The sequence below is a fragment of the Stegodyphus dumicola genome, chromosome 1 (assembly GCF_044657685.1).
Source record: "Stegodyphus dumicola isolate Sdum_Otavi_A_Nest chromosome 1, ASM4465768v1".
Lineage (NCBI taxonomy): Eukaryota > Metazoa > Arthropoda > Arachnida > Araneae > Eresidae > Stegodyphus > Stegodyphus dumicola.
The window spans coordinates 110815341-110834440 of NC_140768.1; the positions used below are offsets into that span (position 1 = coordinate 110815341).

At 34.2% G+C, this 19100-nt stretch overlaps 1 protein-coding gene across 1 annotated transcript; it reads right to left on the minus strand.

The window, feature by feature from the left end:
- Positions 1-2598: 2598 nt before the first annotated feature.
- On the minus strand, positions 2599-16412 carry LOC118179470 (uncharacterized). Its single transcript, XM_035348639.2, has 2 exons — positions 16280-16412; positions 2599-3557 (listed from the first exon to the last, which is right to left on the minus strand). Exon 2 carries the CDS (start codon positions 3482-3484, stop codon positions 2600-2602), a length of 885 nt encoding a protein of 294 aa, XP_035204530.1. The 5' UTR covers positions 3485-3557; positions 16280-16412; the 3' UTR covers position 2599.
- Between the last annotated feature and the right edge of the window lie 2688 nt (positions 16413-19100).

Sequence of the window (19100 nt, forward strand, 5' to 3'; positions counted from 1 at the left end):
GGCATTGCTTTCCAAGAAGGGGTTTAGTTACTACTCTGACTAGCAAAACAAATAAAATTTTACTTCTATATCAGTGCCTTTGGGAAAAAGGTGATGGCACCTTTATGAAGGTTGCTTTTTGCAAGCTAGAAATTTATCATCAAAATAGTTGGAGGCACATTTACAATACGGCACCCTCATAAAAATTTCCATCCTATGAGCAGCAGCACCACATTATGAAGGCATCCTCTTCTGCTAAGGCTCAACACCATGTGCACATTCAGGAGTACTTTGTCCTTCTGCAGCAATCTGACACAGCCCATATTTTTTCGTTATAGGTCTTTAGGAGACACTTCTTTTTAGTGTCTGCTGTCATATTTATGCTTTCAGCTGACTATGCAGACTAAGATCTAAAGCATTTTCACTATCATCGCAGTTTATACTTTTACACAAGTTATTTACTTCACTATGAAGGCTTTGCCACATACAGTCATTCTCAGAACTGCTGCTGAAATCAGCATCCTCATATGAATTAGTATTGACAATGATTGTCTGAGTTGAACTCGATGAACTGAATTTTTTTTTGCTACAATCAAAAACATAATGTTCACAGTTTTCTGTCATTGGAAGAGTTTGTTCAATGCAAATACATGATGAATTATCTAAAACTGGATTATTAATCTGCACATATGAGAAGGTATTACATAATTTTTGGCACTCAATACAATTCTCTGGACTAAAGGTTTCTTTTACCTGAATACTGCACAAATTCTTTCTAGAAGTTGAATCATAGTTAATACTATTTGCAGAGCTGTCAGATTTGTTACTCAAAGACTGTCGTCTTGTTGGAGAATGAGATGTTAAATCAAGTGCATTGCTTCCACTGTTCGGATTACGCGATATATGCAGTAGAACATTATTTGCAAAATTTTTGGTCAGAATTTTTCCATTTGCATGCAGCTGGTAACTTCAGTTTCCTTTGGCGATAAATACAGTCTAAACCAGAAGCAGGTGAGGAATCAGATAGACTGTTTTGATCAAATGAATGTTTAGTAGAGTCACATGTACTATCAGCAGCACATTTAACAGCTATGTTAGGCATTATTTCCGTTTCCTTATTGTCAGCTTATTGTCAGCTACTCCAGCTGCATTTTTTAAATTATCAATATTGTGTGTTTATGAATGCTTGAGTTACAATTATCTTTATGCTCATTTTCAATATTCACAATATGTTTATCACCTACATCTACAGGAGTTTTGCCTTTCCCTAATTCTAGAATTCTTTTCACATCTATTAGACTTTCATTCTAAGCTTCATTGTTTTATACTTCAGAAACATCTGTTTCTAGTATATATAAATTAACTTTATGAGAACAAACCACATCACATATACTACGATCAAAGTTTTGATTATTCAAATGAGAGGTAAAATCCTCAAACATTATTAGCCTAGAAGTTGCAGTTAATGTTTCTTGGTCAGTTGTTTCAGGCAGTGTTGGTTCAGTTACACCATTAAGAGATTCCCTACCTGGATTCAATGCTGAAAAGCCTTCGAACATAGTATTGTTTGAATCTAAAGTGGTACTTAAAGGTTTATCAGCAACAGCCTGAATAATACTTTTCTTATTTGGCACTTCCATTAATGGTGACACAGTAATTGAATTTGCTGTACGTACTTCTGAATCAATGCAGACTTGAATAGGTTCGTGATCATCAAGTAAGTACGGTTCAATGCTTTTTCTACTTTCTTCATGCTCATATTATCTGAAAACATTTTTTAAAAAAGATTTCACGTTCCTAACATCAGCTGTAAGAGCAAAATTATTTCCACACTCTACATTGCCTAAAATATGTGCTGGACTTAGGGTTAATTCATTGCTTAAGTTTTCATTACTTGTTTTAGATACCTCAGCAAATAATGTTTTGTCTGAAATATCCATATCTCCATCAGCATAGCACCTCTTTGGTCCACTAGCATCAAGTTTTGGGATTTTGGCCCAAATGTTATTATTTACTTCACCATCAAATATGATATTTGATTTTTTTTACGCTGATTACTTTCTTTACAAGAATCCAGTTCATTGGGCTGCATGATTCGTTCATTAACATCATTATACAATGGATGATCTGTACAAGTATTTAATTTAATACTCTTATCTTGCTCATTCAAGGAATTTCTAAAAGCATGTGGTTTGAATTCCTTCTGGTCTAAGATATTGCAGTTTAATATATTTCCAGCTTCAGTATCAATTAATTTTAAGTTTATCTTATAAGACTTAGAAAATGATTCTTCTTCAAGTCTTACAGGAATTAAAAATCTTTCCTTTTCAGTCGACAACTGAGTTTGTTCACCTTCCTCATGTAAAGAAGCACCTTCATTCTCTCTACATCTGGCATTTTCTACATTAGTAACAATACCGAAACATTCCATTTCAACGTACTTATTTGCATCAATCTGGAATCTTTTAATGAAATTCTCTGGAATATCAGAATGTTGCTCTCTATGGTCTACATTAGCACTAATAAATTGGCTGCTAAAATCAACGAAAATGCTTTGCTTGCCATGTTTCTTTTGATCACTGCATGTAGTAACATCAACTAATGGGCTTTCAGAATAAAGTTAAATCCTTTCATCACTTTTTTCATTCAAAGGAGTTTCAAACTTACTCTGCTGTCTTGCACACGCTTCATTTTCTATTAGCTTGATATCACATTGTACTTGCACTTCACTCTGCATATGAGTATGTTTGTCATTATGTTCATGCATTAACATATTTGAATTAGACATTTGAACATTATTTTCACTAGAAATAGTGAGCATACAATCAGTTCTGCTTAATTCCCTATTATCACAAACTTGTTCTTCAGTCTGTCTTACTTTATTATACAGCTCAATATTTTCTTTCAAAATTCCTTGGGAATCAAGTCTATTGATTGTTTCATGTAGAAGCAAGGATACATTTTCCTCAACTTCAGCTTCTTGGGAATCCGTTTTATCTAAGAGTTCATTTACATTTACAGAACTAAAAGAATTATCATAATTCAGAACATTTAAAGAATCAAGTATGCTGCATGAGCTTGTAATCACAGCTCGTTCTACAAACGAACCTACAGTCTCTTCAATATTAGTTTTTTGGAAATCAGATATTTTTAGGGTATCATTCACATTTATATCTACAACAGAAGTATAACTTGTACAATTTGTAGATGCAGTGACATTTTCAACAGTTAATGAAGAAGCAGAACTTGTAACTGACAATGCTGCATTTGTTTCATAACAAATACCAGGAAATGGAATGTCCTTAGATATATTCTGAGTTATGGTATTCAATGCTAACGGACTAGCAGCTTCTATAGAAATTGCAGTAGCCTTTTCAATGGTATCTTCTAAATATGGAAGTATAGTACAATCATCTGAGCAACATGATGCACTTACATAAGCCTCTTCTTTTAAAGAACACAGATCAGTGTTACAGTCATTGCAGATTTTCTCTAATACTGGCATATCAAATGAAACATCTGGCTAGAAAAATTCTGCGTCATTTGGATGAAGAGCAGGAAGTTCTCGTGGTACATCACTATAAAATAAATAAATACATAAGCAAACATGAAATTAGTTCATAATGCATAACGCAAGTAAAACTGAAAATTTAAATTTCAATTTATGGCAAAAAAATTTTATAATATTAAATTAATTAAATTAATTTAATTAATTTAATTTTCTAACACGGGAAGTAATTACCATATCTAATCAGTGAATCTCCATTCTGATAACATTCAGAACGATACAGAGGAATAATTTTCCCTATTATTGCATTAAACTAAAATATAACCAGTTTTAGTTTTGAATGGGGTTATATTTTAATATTACGCTCATTTTAATTCATTATAAACCCTAAAATTTAAATGCAAACACGCCTACATGTAAAATTGTTCCCAAAATTTAAATTATGCGATTTACTGCTTTTTAGATTAAGTTGTTTGTGATTTATTATTTTCCATCGTAAGTTGGTACTGACTTAGTGAAATTTTTTATCATGTTAAATATTTGTCAGAAAGAAAATTATTAATATTACAGAATATGTAAGTATGGCAGATGTGAAGTCTGAAACATTTCCAAACAATTATCATTCTATCTTATTCAAGCTTATTATCATTCAATTCATTATTAGCTTTTCTTTAAATCACTGATGAATGAAAAACTTTTTACATTAATATCAAAATTGCAACTATTACATTAGATAACACTTCAATATTTAATTCATTACATTTCAGTAAGCTTAAAATAATTACTTTTTAACTTCAAGATACATAAATTCTTATACATTTTTCAAATGATCTTAACGTTAGTGATTATATAAAATTTTTAAAAGAGGATACACCTCAAAGTTTTCTAAAGTAATAAAAGGATGAATGGTTATGATAATGGAAGGTAATGATATTTTTTAAGCTAGCAAATTAGATACTTAGCATAATATAGAAAGGACATAATCGAAGTTTTTGCAAATAAAAGTGTAATCTGTCATATTTAAAACAAAGAGAGAAAGGGAAAAGGAAAGAAAGAGAAGAGAAAAAGAAAGAAGGAAAAGAAAAAGAATATTTACAGAATTTTTTTAACCCTCTGAGCACTATGACCAATTTCACCCAGTAGAACGTTTTCGTCATGTCGCATATATTATCTTCTTATTTATCTATTGTGTCTTTTTGTTTTCTTTAATTATTTGAAGATCATCCTTATAAATGGATACGTTATAAAAAACAAAAAAGTAAAATAATAATGATTACACAAATCTAGCTAATAAATGCTGTGTAAGCACAATTTTTCATGATCAGATTAAAAGGGGGGGAGGTGAAAAAAGCATTGTTTCTCAAAGCATTAAAAACTCCACAGGTTCCACCACCCTCTGGTCCATCTCCAGCACCACGGAACTGTCTTGAAAATTCAGCTTGGCCCTCGCGGCCCTTAAAAAGTCCATACCTAAAATAAGAGGATTTTGCAGATTCTTCCTACAAAAATTAATACTTTGAGGCTTTCCTCTTTTACCTGTATGTTTAATGATAATTTCCCGATGCAGTGACATGTTTTTCCTTGCGCCGCTATAATTTCCGTATTTTTGGTTTTAAATAATCGTACTCTATAAAAATTCTTTTTGAAGAAATTTTCGCTCATAAAATTTCCTTCTGCTCCTGTATCGATGAGGGCTTCTACTGGTACATCGCCAACCAGGACTTGTATAATTGGTAGATGTGAGTTTTTTACGATGACCGTATTTAAATGTCTTTTTGAGGGTTTTTTTAAAACTTCCGGGGTCTGGACCCTCCCTTTCACAGGCCCCCTCTACTCGTTTAAAGCTTTCCTTTCAATTTGTGCCTTCTGGGTACGCGGATGTTTATTTTCGAATTTTCCTTTTGGGCCTTGACCTTCGAGGTTCGATGAGTTAGCTTGATAGCTCTTTTCCCCATAAGAGCGATTTGCATTTCTGGTTTCCTCATTTGAAGATTTCCTTCGGGTACTTTGAGAATACGTTGCCCCTCTAGCTTTTTCCGCTATTCTGCGATTTTGAAACCAAGTCGAAGAGCTCCTGCAATGTGCTTGGGTTTCTAATTTTGAAGTTGTCTTGAACAGCGGGTATAACAATCTTGGTAAGATTATTTCAATAATCTCCGTGTCGGGTTTCTTCCCATACAGCATATCCGTCAGCTTAATTTTTCGTAGAATAAAGTCCGTCAACTCTTCTATATCCCGTTGATAGAAACTATATAGTTCCAGCCTTGCTCGATCTTTCACTATGGGGAAGGCCTTTACTAACGATTTTTTGAAATTTTCAAATGTATATGTCTGGCTTCCAAATTCCCCTAATAAAAATTTGCCTATATTCTTCCACCATAGCGCGGCCTGTCCTCTTAGTACGGATGTGGCGATGGCAACTTTTTGTCTTTCAGGCACAGGGTAGAGCTGAAAGTGATTTTCTAGGCCTTCTAGAAATATCGCCACCGAATTTTTTCCGTCGAAATTGACGTTTGGCTTGATTGACGCTCTCAAAGTCTGGACCAGGTATCCAAATCCTTCCAATTGGCTTGCCATTTCTTGGTGTTGCCCAGCGGCTTCCATCCGACTGTCGGCCATTTAAGTTCGATAAGTGCTCGGGCGCCAATGTAGAGTTGCGCGCCTCCAACTTGCACGCAACCAAGAGGTGACTGTTGAAACTGGATAAATGACAGAGTCTTGCTAAGGGTTTAAGTCCCTTTTTATTCAACGTAATAAATTACAAGTGCGTGCTCTTGACGCTCACAAACTACGCCAACTCGGCGGTAAAATAAAAATAAGAACCTGAAAAGAAACTAATACATAGACTCTAACTACGAGGCTCTCTAAAAGTAACTACCCTCACCGCGTTTTACAATACCGCTGCTAATTCAGCAAACTTTGGAATATCACTTTGAACAATTAACAATTCTCCTAGGCAAGCACACAGGCCGAAACGCGGGGTTCTTCAATTTCTGGCTAACTACCTCCGCGCTCGTGAAGTAAGAACAGCACACCTCGAACTCGTTTCCTTTCTATTTAACTCAGAATACTTCCGCTGATAATTTGAATCCTTGCGCGTTCAACTAAAATTTACATACTCTGGCATTGGCAGTTCCAGGAGAAAGTAAGGCTTGACAGGAAAGATAGTTTAAACTTAAAATAAATGTTAGTTAAAATAAATATAAACCCTACACAGTGTAATATTAGTATATTAAAACACTTTTATTCTGAGAAAATTCACAGTAGCAGAGGAAGGATTCATATTAAATATACTTCTAATTCAAAAAATTATTAATAATTAATTTTTAAAAATAAATAATTAATATACATACTATTATGACGATAAACTTAGCAATGTAATATATATTGACTAAAACAAAATTAAATACAAATACTTAGATTAAACATTTGGCTGAATCTTCATATAAAGTTCTATTATTGTCTACAGTAGATTACGAAAATTCAGATCAAACAAAATTTAATGGTAAAAATTATACTGAAAATCACTAGGGGTGGAGAATGAAACCAATTGTACAAATTTCTTTCTATTGAATCATTAAACTTGTGCAATTTTCATTTGTACGAATTAATTTTATTTGCTCTATTTAATTTTATTGCTGAAAATCACTTTCATTAGCAAATGCTACAAAAACAAAAAAGAGAGAGAGAGAAAAGAAGGCAAAAAAGACCGAATAGTCGAAAAACCAGGAGTCTCCTGGTAAAATCCCGGTTGGATTCACAACTGCCAACTCTTCAGGTTTGGTAAAATTCAAAGAATTGGCAACTATGAAATACTAGGCTGCTTTATCAATTCTTACCACGATATAAACATAAATATGTTCAAAAAATTTCAATTTCATAACATTTTAACACACAAGCCCTTGCAGGCTTCCTGAGTTAACCACCTGACATGCAATAACGTTCGGGAGACGTCGTTGATATCCTGTGCTATTGTAGATTTTGACGTCTCCAAGACGTCCAAAACTTTCTTCGGCGAACGCCGCACAGTATATTATTATTGTTACATAGAAATCTAAATTTGAAAATAAAATGTTCTGTTTCTAAGCTTGCACATGAGTGTCCAAATTAAATTGTGTTCTTCGGACGCGTATTTTATTTGTACGTCAAGGGGTTAATATTGGGGAAATTTCATATGCTATAAATATCAGCTTAAAATGTATTTTATTATACTGGTTACCTTTTTTTTTTTCTTTTTTTTCCTTTAAGAACATACAGACTCCCCGTGCACCACATATATACAACACGGGGCTTACAGAAGTAAGTTAACTAGAACATTAAAGGTTACATGTATAAATAAACATTAAAAATTACATGCATAAATAAAGCGAACAAAAGCAGAGAACAGCAGTCTGGACTTCACAAAAACAGATAAGTCACTCCGAACATTTTCAAATCGTTCTGTAAGCATAATCTAGGGCCATCAAATGTAGGGCACAAGAAAATCAAATGTTCCACATCCTGAGGAACTCTTTTTGAACATTCACATAAATTGTTTGATCGTAGATTAAAACGAAACAGATAGTTTGCAAATTTACCGTGACCAGATAAAAACTGAGACACTTTAAAATTTAACGAGAGGAAAGACTCGGAATTCAGTCTATGGTAAATAGAAGGAAGGAACTTTTTGGTGACTTCAGCATTAGAAGATGAAATGTATTCCTCATTCCACATAGCTAAAAGCTTTTTATAATGAAAGGACTTCCAATAACTCTTTGGAATGCTAATGTTGATATCAATGGGTAAATTTAAGGCATCTTTAGCTAAGAAATCAGCTCTTTCATTTCCGTAGAAACCATGATGAGCACGCACATAAGCAAAGCAGATATCAATACCTCTAATTCTAAGTGAACTAACAGTTACTAGGGTTTCGATAACTAATTTATCGCAGCTGGTAATACTGTTCAAAAGTTGAAGAGAAGAAAGAGAATCAGAACAAATAAGGTACTTTGAGGATGTTGTCCCATGATCCTGAATCCATTTGACGGCAAGATAAATGCACAGAAGTTCTGCTTGAAAAACTGTACATTAATTCCGTATACGGTGTCTAAGAAAACAAATCTCGGAATGGCCTTCAAAAAGAACAAATGCAAGGCCAACCTTGTTGTTCATCTTGCTGCCATCTGTAAAGAAAACCGTATGAACGTTGGCAACAGGGAGACAGAAACCACCGGCAGAAGAGTTTACAGATTTTTTCCAAAAGTCTGCCGGCTTCTAAAATCTGGCTCGTCTCACTTTACTCAGTATCTAACAGGACATGGTCCCTTCATGACCTACCTGCATCGCTTCAGACGACGCGAAAACGAGCATTGCTCATGCGGGATGGTAGGAGATCCGGACCACTATCTGTTCGCTTGCAGAGAGACCGCTAAATATCATCTTAGGCAACCAGTAGCAAACCACATCCATGCATGGGCCGAAGCTACTTCAAAAAATCGCAATGCATTGAAACGCATATGCGATTGCATAAACATTGCACGCATAATCTCAGACAGGCTGGAGTAATTCTCAGCCACCATCCTCGTCACCAGCACAGCCCCTGTATGCTCTGTACCTGTAGCGAACTAATTTTATCTTAAGTTAGCTTATTCGGCTTTTCTTATTCCCTGTATATATTTATCTTCTTGAACTTTAAACCTTGAATTATGAACCTTGAACTATGTATTTTGCCTTATTTTATGTATTGTTTCCACTGTTTTGCCTTTTTTTTTATTTTATGCATTGTTTTACTTTCTAGTATTTTACTTCTTATTACTTTTAGTATTTGTAACCACCTATCCATTACTCTGTAAATATGTAACTGGAATTATTCTTCACGCCCGCAATGCACCCTTCTTCCATCATGCACTATCGTCTTCGTCCAGCATTTGTTTGCACTGCCCCCAGCAGTCGTCTTGAGCACAATATGTATTTATAAGTGTGTCTTTTGTTCAAGTTATTTCCGTCAGCGGGGCTACCTGGCCGATATGCTAACTACCCAGTGGACCGGCTGCCTCGCTGTTGGTGGAAAGAAAGAAAGTCTCTTTATAATCGCAGAAATTTATGGGTTCTAAAGAAGCGGGATGAGGAAGATCAGTGAAGGGGACAATTCCATTAATACAGTCTTCCGAAGCATGAGTTGCCAATGACTCAAAAATATTATTCTTATATGCAATTTCAAAATCAATAAGCGGAACTCCTGCAAGAACAAAAGTAGCCTCATAGCTTAAGGTTCTATAACCACTAATAATACGAAGAATTCTCCGTTGAATCTTTCTTAAATTTCTTTTGTTAACCTTCTTGGCAAGAACATGTCCCCAAGCACGACAGCCGTACGAAATGAAAGGTACAATACACTGCTTATACATGAGTTTCTTAACATCATAGCTTACTCCAAAAGTATTTTTGGCAATTCGGTGAAAGCCATTAATAATTTTTTCACATTTAGCAGAAAGGAATTCAATGTGATTTTTCCATGTTAATTTTTGGTCAAGAATGACACCAAGATATTTAACATTTTCTACAAATTCCAACGGAGAATTATCGAGCATCAAAGAAGCAATATTTTGTTCATCAAACGTACTGGGAACAAGCATAGCTTTACTTTTTGAAGGATTGAAAGTGAGTTTATGAGAAATCGCCCAACTGGAGTCGAAATCTAGAACTTCTTGTGCTCTCAAAAGAATGTTATTCAGAATCTTTCCTTGGAAAATTAATAGTAAGTCGTCTGCAAACGCAATTTTTAAACAACCGTCGAGATGACTTAAAAGATCATTTATGATTATGTTCCAAAGAGTAGGTCCGGATACAGAGCCTTGAGGACAGCCTTTTTCTAGAAAATAAACCTTAGCTTCGTTCCCAAGCTGAAGCTCAGCAGTCCTCTCGTTCAAGAAGCTTTTAAGAAGGTTATAGATATTATGTGGTATACCAGCATCTTTTAAAATTTTTAAGATAGATGGCCACCAAGCATTATCAAAAGCTCCTTTGAAATCCAGGAAAATAAGAAGTGTAGTATACTTCATTTTCTTTGCCCACTGCAAGATATTACAAAGGCGAATAATGGCGTCTTCAGCGGACTTCCGAGGAGTAAATCCGAACTGAGAATCATTATAAAAGCATTTTTGTCTCAAATACCAATTTATTCTGTTAATAAAGAGAGTTTCAAGACATTTTCCCAAAGTAGGCAAAAGACTAATGCATCTAATATTATTAAGATAAGGGGTTCTTGTATCTAAAGTTTTAGGAATCAAAACAACCCGAGCTCTCTTCCGTTGTGCTGGAAAAACTGGTAATTGTAAACAAAGGTTGAAACGTCTGTGTAGAAATGTGCTATCCACCGCATGAAAGTGCTGTACAATTTCATTAGAAAGAGAGTCAAGCCCAGGTGATTTGTTCTTCTTGAGATTTTTAATAACACTGTTAACTTCTGAAGCAGAGAACGGACAGTCCATAAAGAAATATAAGGTCCAGCAGACACAGTGCGCATAGTTCTATGAGAATTTCTATCATCACGCGCATTATCTCTTGGGAAGTTCTTTGTCATTATAGCAACAATTGTATCACTCAAACTCGAAGTAACACTGCCATCCGTATGTTTAATTCCGGAAATCTCAATCCTTTTCGCAAAATTTGCCTTAATCCCATACTTATATATAGATTTCCAGACATTGTGAACAGTAATAGTTGAGAGAAAATTTCTCCACGACTCAAGCTTAGCATTAGCTAATTTAGCCTTGTACTTATGCCGCAATTCGAAATATTTAATTTTATAAATATTTTTAAGAAGACAGTTTCTTTCTCTCTGGAATCTACGCCTAGCAGCATTTACATGCTTTCTATAACAATCAATTTCCTTAGACCACCAAGGGACCACATTCTTCTTACTTTTCTTCATCGGAATTGAAAGTAAAGCACAATTAAAAACAATGGTAGAAAGTCTGCTTACAACATTTTCTAATGCAATACAATCAGAGCAACTGTTAAGAAGGATATTCAAGTTACACAATTCTCCCTTACAAAGTTCAGTAAATAAAAACCAGCTCGCTCTTTTTAAATTAAAAGTACACAAATTAGAAGATATAATCGGACGGCATAAAACAACTTCAAAGATAATCATTTTATGATCAGAAAGAGAATCTTCCTCAGAGATATCCCAACCTTGAACGTATGGCAGCAGTCCTAAGCTACAAAGCGTAAGGTCAATATAACTCGAGTCTTGCGTGGAACAGAAAGTAGGTCCGCGATTTTCATTAAGTAGAAACAAATGATTCGCACTAATAAAATCACTAAGTTTCGTTCCTCTAGCATCAGTAATAGGTCTATGCCAAATCGCTGATTGGCCATACCACATAAAAAATTGCATGGTTTCTTCATCGTTAAAATTTGTGAAATTTTTAATAGTTCTATGTCAATATTAGTTTGGGGCTCGAAATAAGCGGAACAACTAGTCAAGTCAGATCCATTGATTTTTATATCTAAAACAACAGTATTATAAACTGTATGATTTAAGTCCAAAAAAGGAGAAAGATTCTGGTTACGAACAATAACAGCAGACTTGACAACGTCTGCTTCGGAATCATAGTAAACTTTATATTTTATTAAAAAGCCAGGAAGAACACCTTTATAAAAGTGCGGCTCCTGAATCTGTGCGACATCAGTGTCATTTGCCTCCATATAAAAAATAAGTTGCTGAGTAGCACGTTTTGATTTGTGCAAATTCATTTGTACAAAAGAAACAGACAAATTGTCGGACTTACCCATAGTAAATTTTTGAAGCTGCAAGATTCATCATAAATGTATGGCTGGGGCAAGTTCCAGAAAACGGCTTAGGATTTACATCAACTTTCTTAGTTGCATTTTTCGTCTTTTTATTAAATCTTATGCAATTAATACACACTTGCACTTCTTTTTTATCACATTCTGAACTCTTATGCTCACCACAGCAGCAATAACAAGCCAAGGGATTTCTGCAATTAAGACTTCTGTGGTAGCCTAAACATTTAAAACATCTATTTAAAACAACAAAATCTTCAGCTTTACACATATTCCATATCACTTTAATACGCCCAAAATTTAAAATATGCTTGCGCATAGCAGGATGCACCTCAATAACCACGCTTCTCTCACGTTGAAACTTTTTTAAAGTAAAGCGAACTTTAACGTCTTTCCAAGTCTCTTCACTCACGGTAATTTCAGGATTTTGTTCTTCAATAATTTTTAACAGTTCATTATTACTAATGCTGTTTGGCACATTTTTAAGTAAAACTGTAGGATATTTTAGTCTTAGAATAGAGGGATTCAAAATAGATGAGTCTTCCTGCAAAGCAGTAAACAGTTTTTCTTTATCATATCCCGAAGCACATTTCACCATTACTTTATTGTTATGAACTGTTCGAATATTGCTAATTCCAATTTTATGTTTCCGAGGGTTGATTTCAGCTTTAAGGAGCTTTTTAAATTCATCAGATGTACAGTTTTGTGTACTCATAAAAACGCAGCAATCTGAATCAGTCTGATTTGTCCAACAGATGGCGCCACAGCATTAGCATACGATTTCGTTTGCATGACTGAATTCAATAAGCTTTCTTTACAAGCTTCACGAAAATTTACAGATTTAACATGCTCAACATACCTAGTAATCAAACTTTTAATCTCACCCAAAGCCTTCTTCGCATCATCACGAATCTGCGGATTCATATTGCATTTCGATACGATGGCTGATTCCACCTTTTGAAGCTCATTGTCCAGAGCTGCATAGAACTCGTCACCACCACAATACGCCATGTTGGCGTTCTCTACTGGTTACCTTTGCCGGGAAAACAATCAATGATACTTTTATGCTAAATGAGTGCCACTTAGTGCTGAATATACATGTTATCACATTAAAGTAGCAACCTTAATGATAACATAAAGAGTTATTCTTCTTCATGAGAAGTATAGCTATATGGTTGTAACGAAAGTTTTCCGCCAATAAAGTTAGAAGAAAAAAAAAAAAAAAAACACGAAAGTAATACCTTTAGTGCGAGTAGTAATCAACCCCCACGTCTATGATCTTCTACCAACATTTTGGTAGTTTTTCAAAGCCATAATCCGAGAAACTTGGTGACTGCGAGTTCAAAAACAGATCAACCTGATATCGGATATCCTGTGGAAAATGGAAGATTACAACAAGAAGATGTAGCTGCAGGTGTGAAAAAAGGTAGAAGTCCGAAGGAACGATGTCGCAGCTATATAGTGGGTGTGCCAAAAGATCCCATTCTAGTACAGAATCCAGCCGATGAATGCAAACACATGTGCTCTTGCATTCATCTTCATGAAACATTACCTTTTTGCGCCGGAATTCACTTCGACATTTCTCCTTGATAGCAGTGCCAACACGGACTAGAATCTCGTTGTATACCTTATTATCGAGGATTTTACCTTTTCCCAGACACTCTTTGTGGATAATACCACCAAATACAAAGCATGATCTTTTTGTTAGTCAGATTGCACTTGCGACGCTGTCGATGGGCTCACTATGTGCAGACGAACTCCCTTTTTCGGTCTGTGTTGTTGAATGAAATCCGCTTCTTATTACAAATGACAATCCGGTACAGAATTTTGTCCTTGCGTTGATATTCGAGCAGATTAGTGCAGGCCCGAACACGTCTGCCCTTATCTGTTTGACTCGGCTCATGCTGTACCCAGCAATTGAACTTGTACGTCAAGTTTATGCGATGCATACTGCGACTAATGGACATGACACTAATGTCTATTTCCTTAACAAGCTCTCGAGTGGCTGTATACTGATCTTCTTCCACAAGTTCTCCCAGGCGGGCCTCATCACCATCAGTAGGCCGGCGCCAGAGTGCTCTGCTCCTTGAATATCATAGTCTTTTTTTTTTTTTTTTTTTTTTTTTTTTTTTTCAATTTTCTCTACCAAACCTTCACAGTGTCGTATCACACAACATTAGTACCTAATGCTTTACGCATGAATTAGTGACATTCTGTAGCTGACTTTTTGCAACAGAACTTGAAGTAAATGATGGTTCTAATCCGGTAGCGTGATAATTCCATTTCAGACAATTTGTACTTAACGATAATGTTATTTTTTATAAATTTCACAACACAGTATCCCAAAGGAGGTCTCATCCCTTTAAATGCCAAAAATCGTTTCACAAATATGATTAAACAAGCTACAGCGAACTGTTTGACTAGACAATTTTTAAAGTGGCGGGAAACTTTCATTAAAACTCGATATTTTTAAAATCCAGAATAAATACAAATAAGTAAATAAATAAATAAAGACAAATAACCCAAAAAATAAATTTAACGAGTGAAATGCCAAGGCTGTTTATGATGCCGAATTTGTGCAATTCTCTAGTGTTTTTTTAAACAAAAACACCACAAAGTTGCATAAATTCAGCATAGCATACATTAAAAAATAGGCACCACATTTGGTGCTTTGGTGCACATTTAGGGACTGGCACTCTGTCAGTAGAAAGGTATAAATTAATGTGTAAATTGAACCTTTGCAATAAAGAATGATTTATAGTTCTCAGTTTGCATTACCTTTAATACATTGCTATACATTAATTATTAGCATTACAATGCAATAATTTGTTTATTAAGTGCATGTAATTATGAAGACATTGCTTCCCAGAAGCACAGAAAAATTACTCCATTTAATTTAAAATTATATGATTCAGATTTTTTTAAAGCATTTTAATTACTATAAAACTTTTCATTTTGCGAGCTATTAGACAGCATTAATGTAGTTGCTGAGAGGCAAACAATCTATTTCATACAGATTATCTAAGCACATGATGTGGTTGGACACATTGAAATACTTCCTCAGAAAAAAATTTCTGTTCCCAGCTTACTTTATTGTAAGAAAAGAAAACGCAATACATATAAACATATGTGACAGGTACTTATCTACCATTTATGCTATCAATAAAGCTTCCAGTTAACAGCACGCTATTTATTATTGTGTTTTCAAGAATTCTAAAATAGCCCACAGATTTAGAATAGTGCTAAGTGTCTACATATCTCAAGAATCTGCATCTCTGATATCTACATATCTCAAGAATACTAAATTGTATTTTGATTACACATAAGGTAGGAAAATAGCGCATAGCCTAGGGATGAAAATCAAATCCAGAATGTTACAAGCAATATTCCAAGTCCTTTGATGGCCAAAATTTATTCTGCCAGGGGAGAAACTTCAGACAGAATTATCAATACTCATGTTTTTATTAAAGCTATAAACTGGGGGTCTTTTTATTTTTTAAGAGTGAGGAAAAATTTTGAATTAAAAAATATTCAATTAAAGAAGAAATTTTACCTTGAAATATATATAGAGGATAGCAGTCTTAAGGTACAAAATTCATTACTGCCATTAGTTATTTTAATGCCAACAATGCATAAGAGTTAGAAACATATTTTATTTATTACACTTACGTATAAACTAATATGTCCTTCAAAATATAAATAATATTATTAAATAGATATATAAAATTATTTGTGAGTAATTAATTTTGTTACATTGATGAACAATGCACTTGCACAATTTGGGAGATAAACAACTCAACAACTGGCAACAATTGGCATTAATCTATATTGCAGTTGACAAAGAGTGCTAAAGTGAAAGTAAAAGCGACTGTTTAAGGAGTTCGGATGAAAAAATTATGCATAAAAATTGCATTACTCTAAAATGTATTAAATTATTTAAAATTAGAAAACTATACAACTATAAAGAAAAGAAAAGCAATAGCTATAAATATAAATGCATACCTATATTCGGGCAATAAATGAAATTCCGATTTCTTCAAGACACCATTTACTGTTGGAAAGCTTGAAATGTATGAACTTCATGGAACCGGGAACTATCTTTCATATACGTTTTGTGCTTATTCTCCTTTAAATGCTATAGAAGAATTAATGTATTTATTAAAAAAAAAGAGTTCTTGTATTGCTACTAAATAAACTTTCTGTGAGAGTGAAATTATACAGACCATATTTCAAAGCATAGCTATATGATCAAAAATAACAATCATGAATTATTATAAATGCAGATATTATAAATGCAAATATGTCAGTTTGAACATTAGTTAGAAAAATTCAACATTTGTTTGATATTTATTTCAGAGAAGTCTTTCAGTCCTTCAAGAGAATTTTACATAGAATTCTATTCCAGATGAAAATTATTTTTGATTGGCTAATATAAAATATATTAAGAGAAAAGATTAAACAATTTAAGCTTTTAAAATAAATTTTATTCGTTTTGAACTTCACATCAGAACTTCTTAGAGATAAAAGTGAGGAAATGTATGATTCTTTTGAAAAATTAACTTGCCTGAAGACAATCGCATCATGGCTAAGCAATTTCTGTTACTGTAAAAAAAAAGGGGGGGGGGAGACAGAAGAAGAAAGAAATAAAGAAAAGTAGGAAAAAAAAAAGAATATATAATACATACACTTCATCTGATCATTTTGCATCAGTAGCCGCTTGCAAGACATATAGTTATCATACAGAAGAAAAAAAAAAATGCGTAATGATTTTAAAAAATATAGCTAATGCAGTTTCCCAGGTCCAGCTAGTAATTAATAATTATTGAAATATATCAGCATTTATTTCTTTTAAATTGTTTAGTTTGTTAATCAATGATAGAATAAATTTGAAAGAAAAATTAAATATTATCTTACACTTCGCTGTAAAATAACACCCTGCCTCGTGGAAGATAAAAATATTTTAATCCAAGTAATGGCAAAGCATGTGCTGAGTTTGCTGACTGAATTCAAAAGACAAATGCATTGCAATTATTTTCTTTGATATCGCTGAGGTTTCCGATGAATTCTGAAATATAAATATTTTACGCTTTGCCCAGTGGCAACAGAAAGCTTTTAAATCATTGAGTTTTTTTATTGAAAGTTCCTTAAACTCCCACAAAGTAAGAAATCAATATAATGAAAATTTTAAATTAGGTTTCCAGATGCATATGTTTGGATGGAGGAGTATGTGTGTTGAAAATTTGGCGACTACGTGCCACCCTTTTCCCACAATCTAAAGAACATACATACAGATCCTTCATTATTTATAATAGTGATTAGTGATAGTTTATAATCTCTAGAATCTAAAGGATAAAACCAATATTTTGTTAGCTGCATCTAAATAACGAAGAAAGAAAACTTTCAACATCTTCAAGGACCATTTTCTTAAGTCACAGATACAACCAAAGCCCTTCATCATATCTGTCCCATCATCTTGAATCTTTCCGTTAATATCACATACATAATAAATACCTAACAGACAGCAGATACAATAGTGTAGAGACATTTTTTGGAAGCTGGAGAGGTGAAAAATTAGCAACTGCCTTCGCCGGGAATCGAACCACGGACCTCTGCAATACCGGCTCAATGTGCTGACCACTACACCACGAAGGCACGCTAGAAAAGTGGAAGAAATACCTTATATACTCCCCTTTTTAAAGGGCGACTGGTTTTTTAGGGGACTCAATCGCCAAATCCTGGGTGTGGAGAATCATCATCCAAAGCCTTTTTAGTTTGGGCGCCACTTGTAGCGACATCAAGATTTTTTGGAAGCCAGAGAGATAAAAATTAGCAACCGCCTTCACTGGGAATCGAACCACGAACCTCTGAAATACCGGCTCAATGTGCTGACCACTACATCACGAAGGCAGGCTAGGAAAGTGGGAGAAATACCTTATAAATGGAAACTGGGACGTATCACCGAAATTTACCCAGGTAATGATTACAGAGTGCGTGTTGTAAAAGTAAAAACTGCTGATGGTGAATTCAAGAGACCCATTCACAAACTGTGTGTGTTACCAATGGACAGTTAAGTATCGTGAAAGATTTTGAACTTTAACTCTATATTCATTTGAATTCTCTAAGTTTTAATGTTATTGTACATATTTATGTTTTTAATTTTGTGTAATTCATTGTTTATAGTTATATGTTAATTTAGGCTTAGTATTACTCATTTATAAGCAAGAACTATTTAATCTAGAAATTATATGTTTACTAAGAATAATGTTAAGTAATAATTTCATGTAAGAGGTAGTTTGATGTCCTGAACGGTCATCCTTGGGGAGTATGTTGAGATCTCCCATAGAGGGCGTTGTAGCACCCTTCAACCAAAGAATCTCTAAGGAGAAGAAGTAAAGGTTCTCCGGGGCAAATGTGGCTCCGTCATACCGAAGAGACACATTATGTATATCCCTGAAGCTTACTTTAAAGGGGCAAACCATTCCAAAGCTATCCACCCTCCGTACCTCACTGCGCATGTGCGAAATAACATCAGGAGGCAACAAAGCAGCATGCCGTCGGCCATATTAGCAATCTTTTACCACGTTGTTCGAAAACGTTCTTTTTTGTTGTAGTCAGAGGTACTTGGTTTTAGCTATGTGAAATTCTTTTAAAGACTTTTTAAATGTAATGAATGTGAAATGGTTTTGGCTATTGGGTGAAGACTTTGCTCTTGGTTTTCACAATGGTCATTCCAAATAATTGTCTAAACGTTTTCATGGTAATTTGTTTTTAAAGTTGTTGTCGGATAATTATAATGTATTTCAGTGTTTTCAATTTATTTAGG

What these genes read in the sequence shown, in the direction of transcription:
- LOC118179470 (XM_035348639.2), bottom strand. Translation starts at nt 3,484, where the DNA reads ATGCCAGTATTAGAGAAAATCTGCAATGACTGTAACACTGATCTGTGT.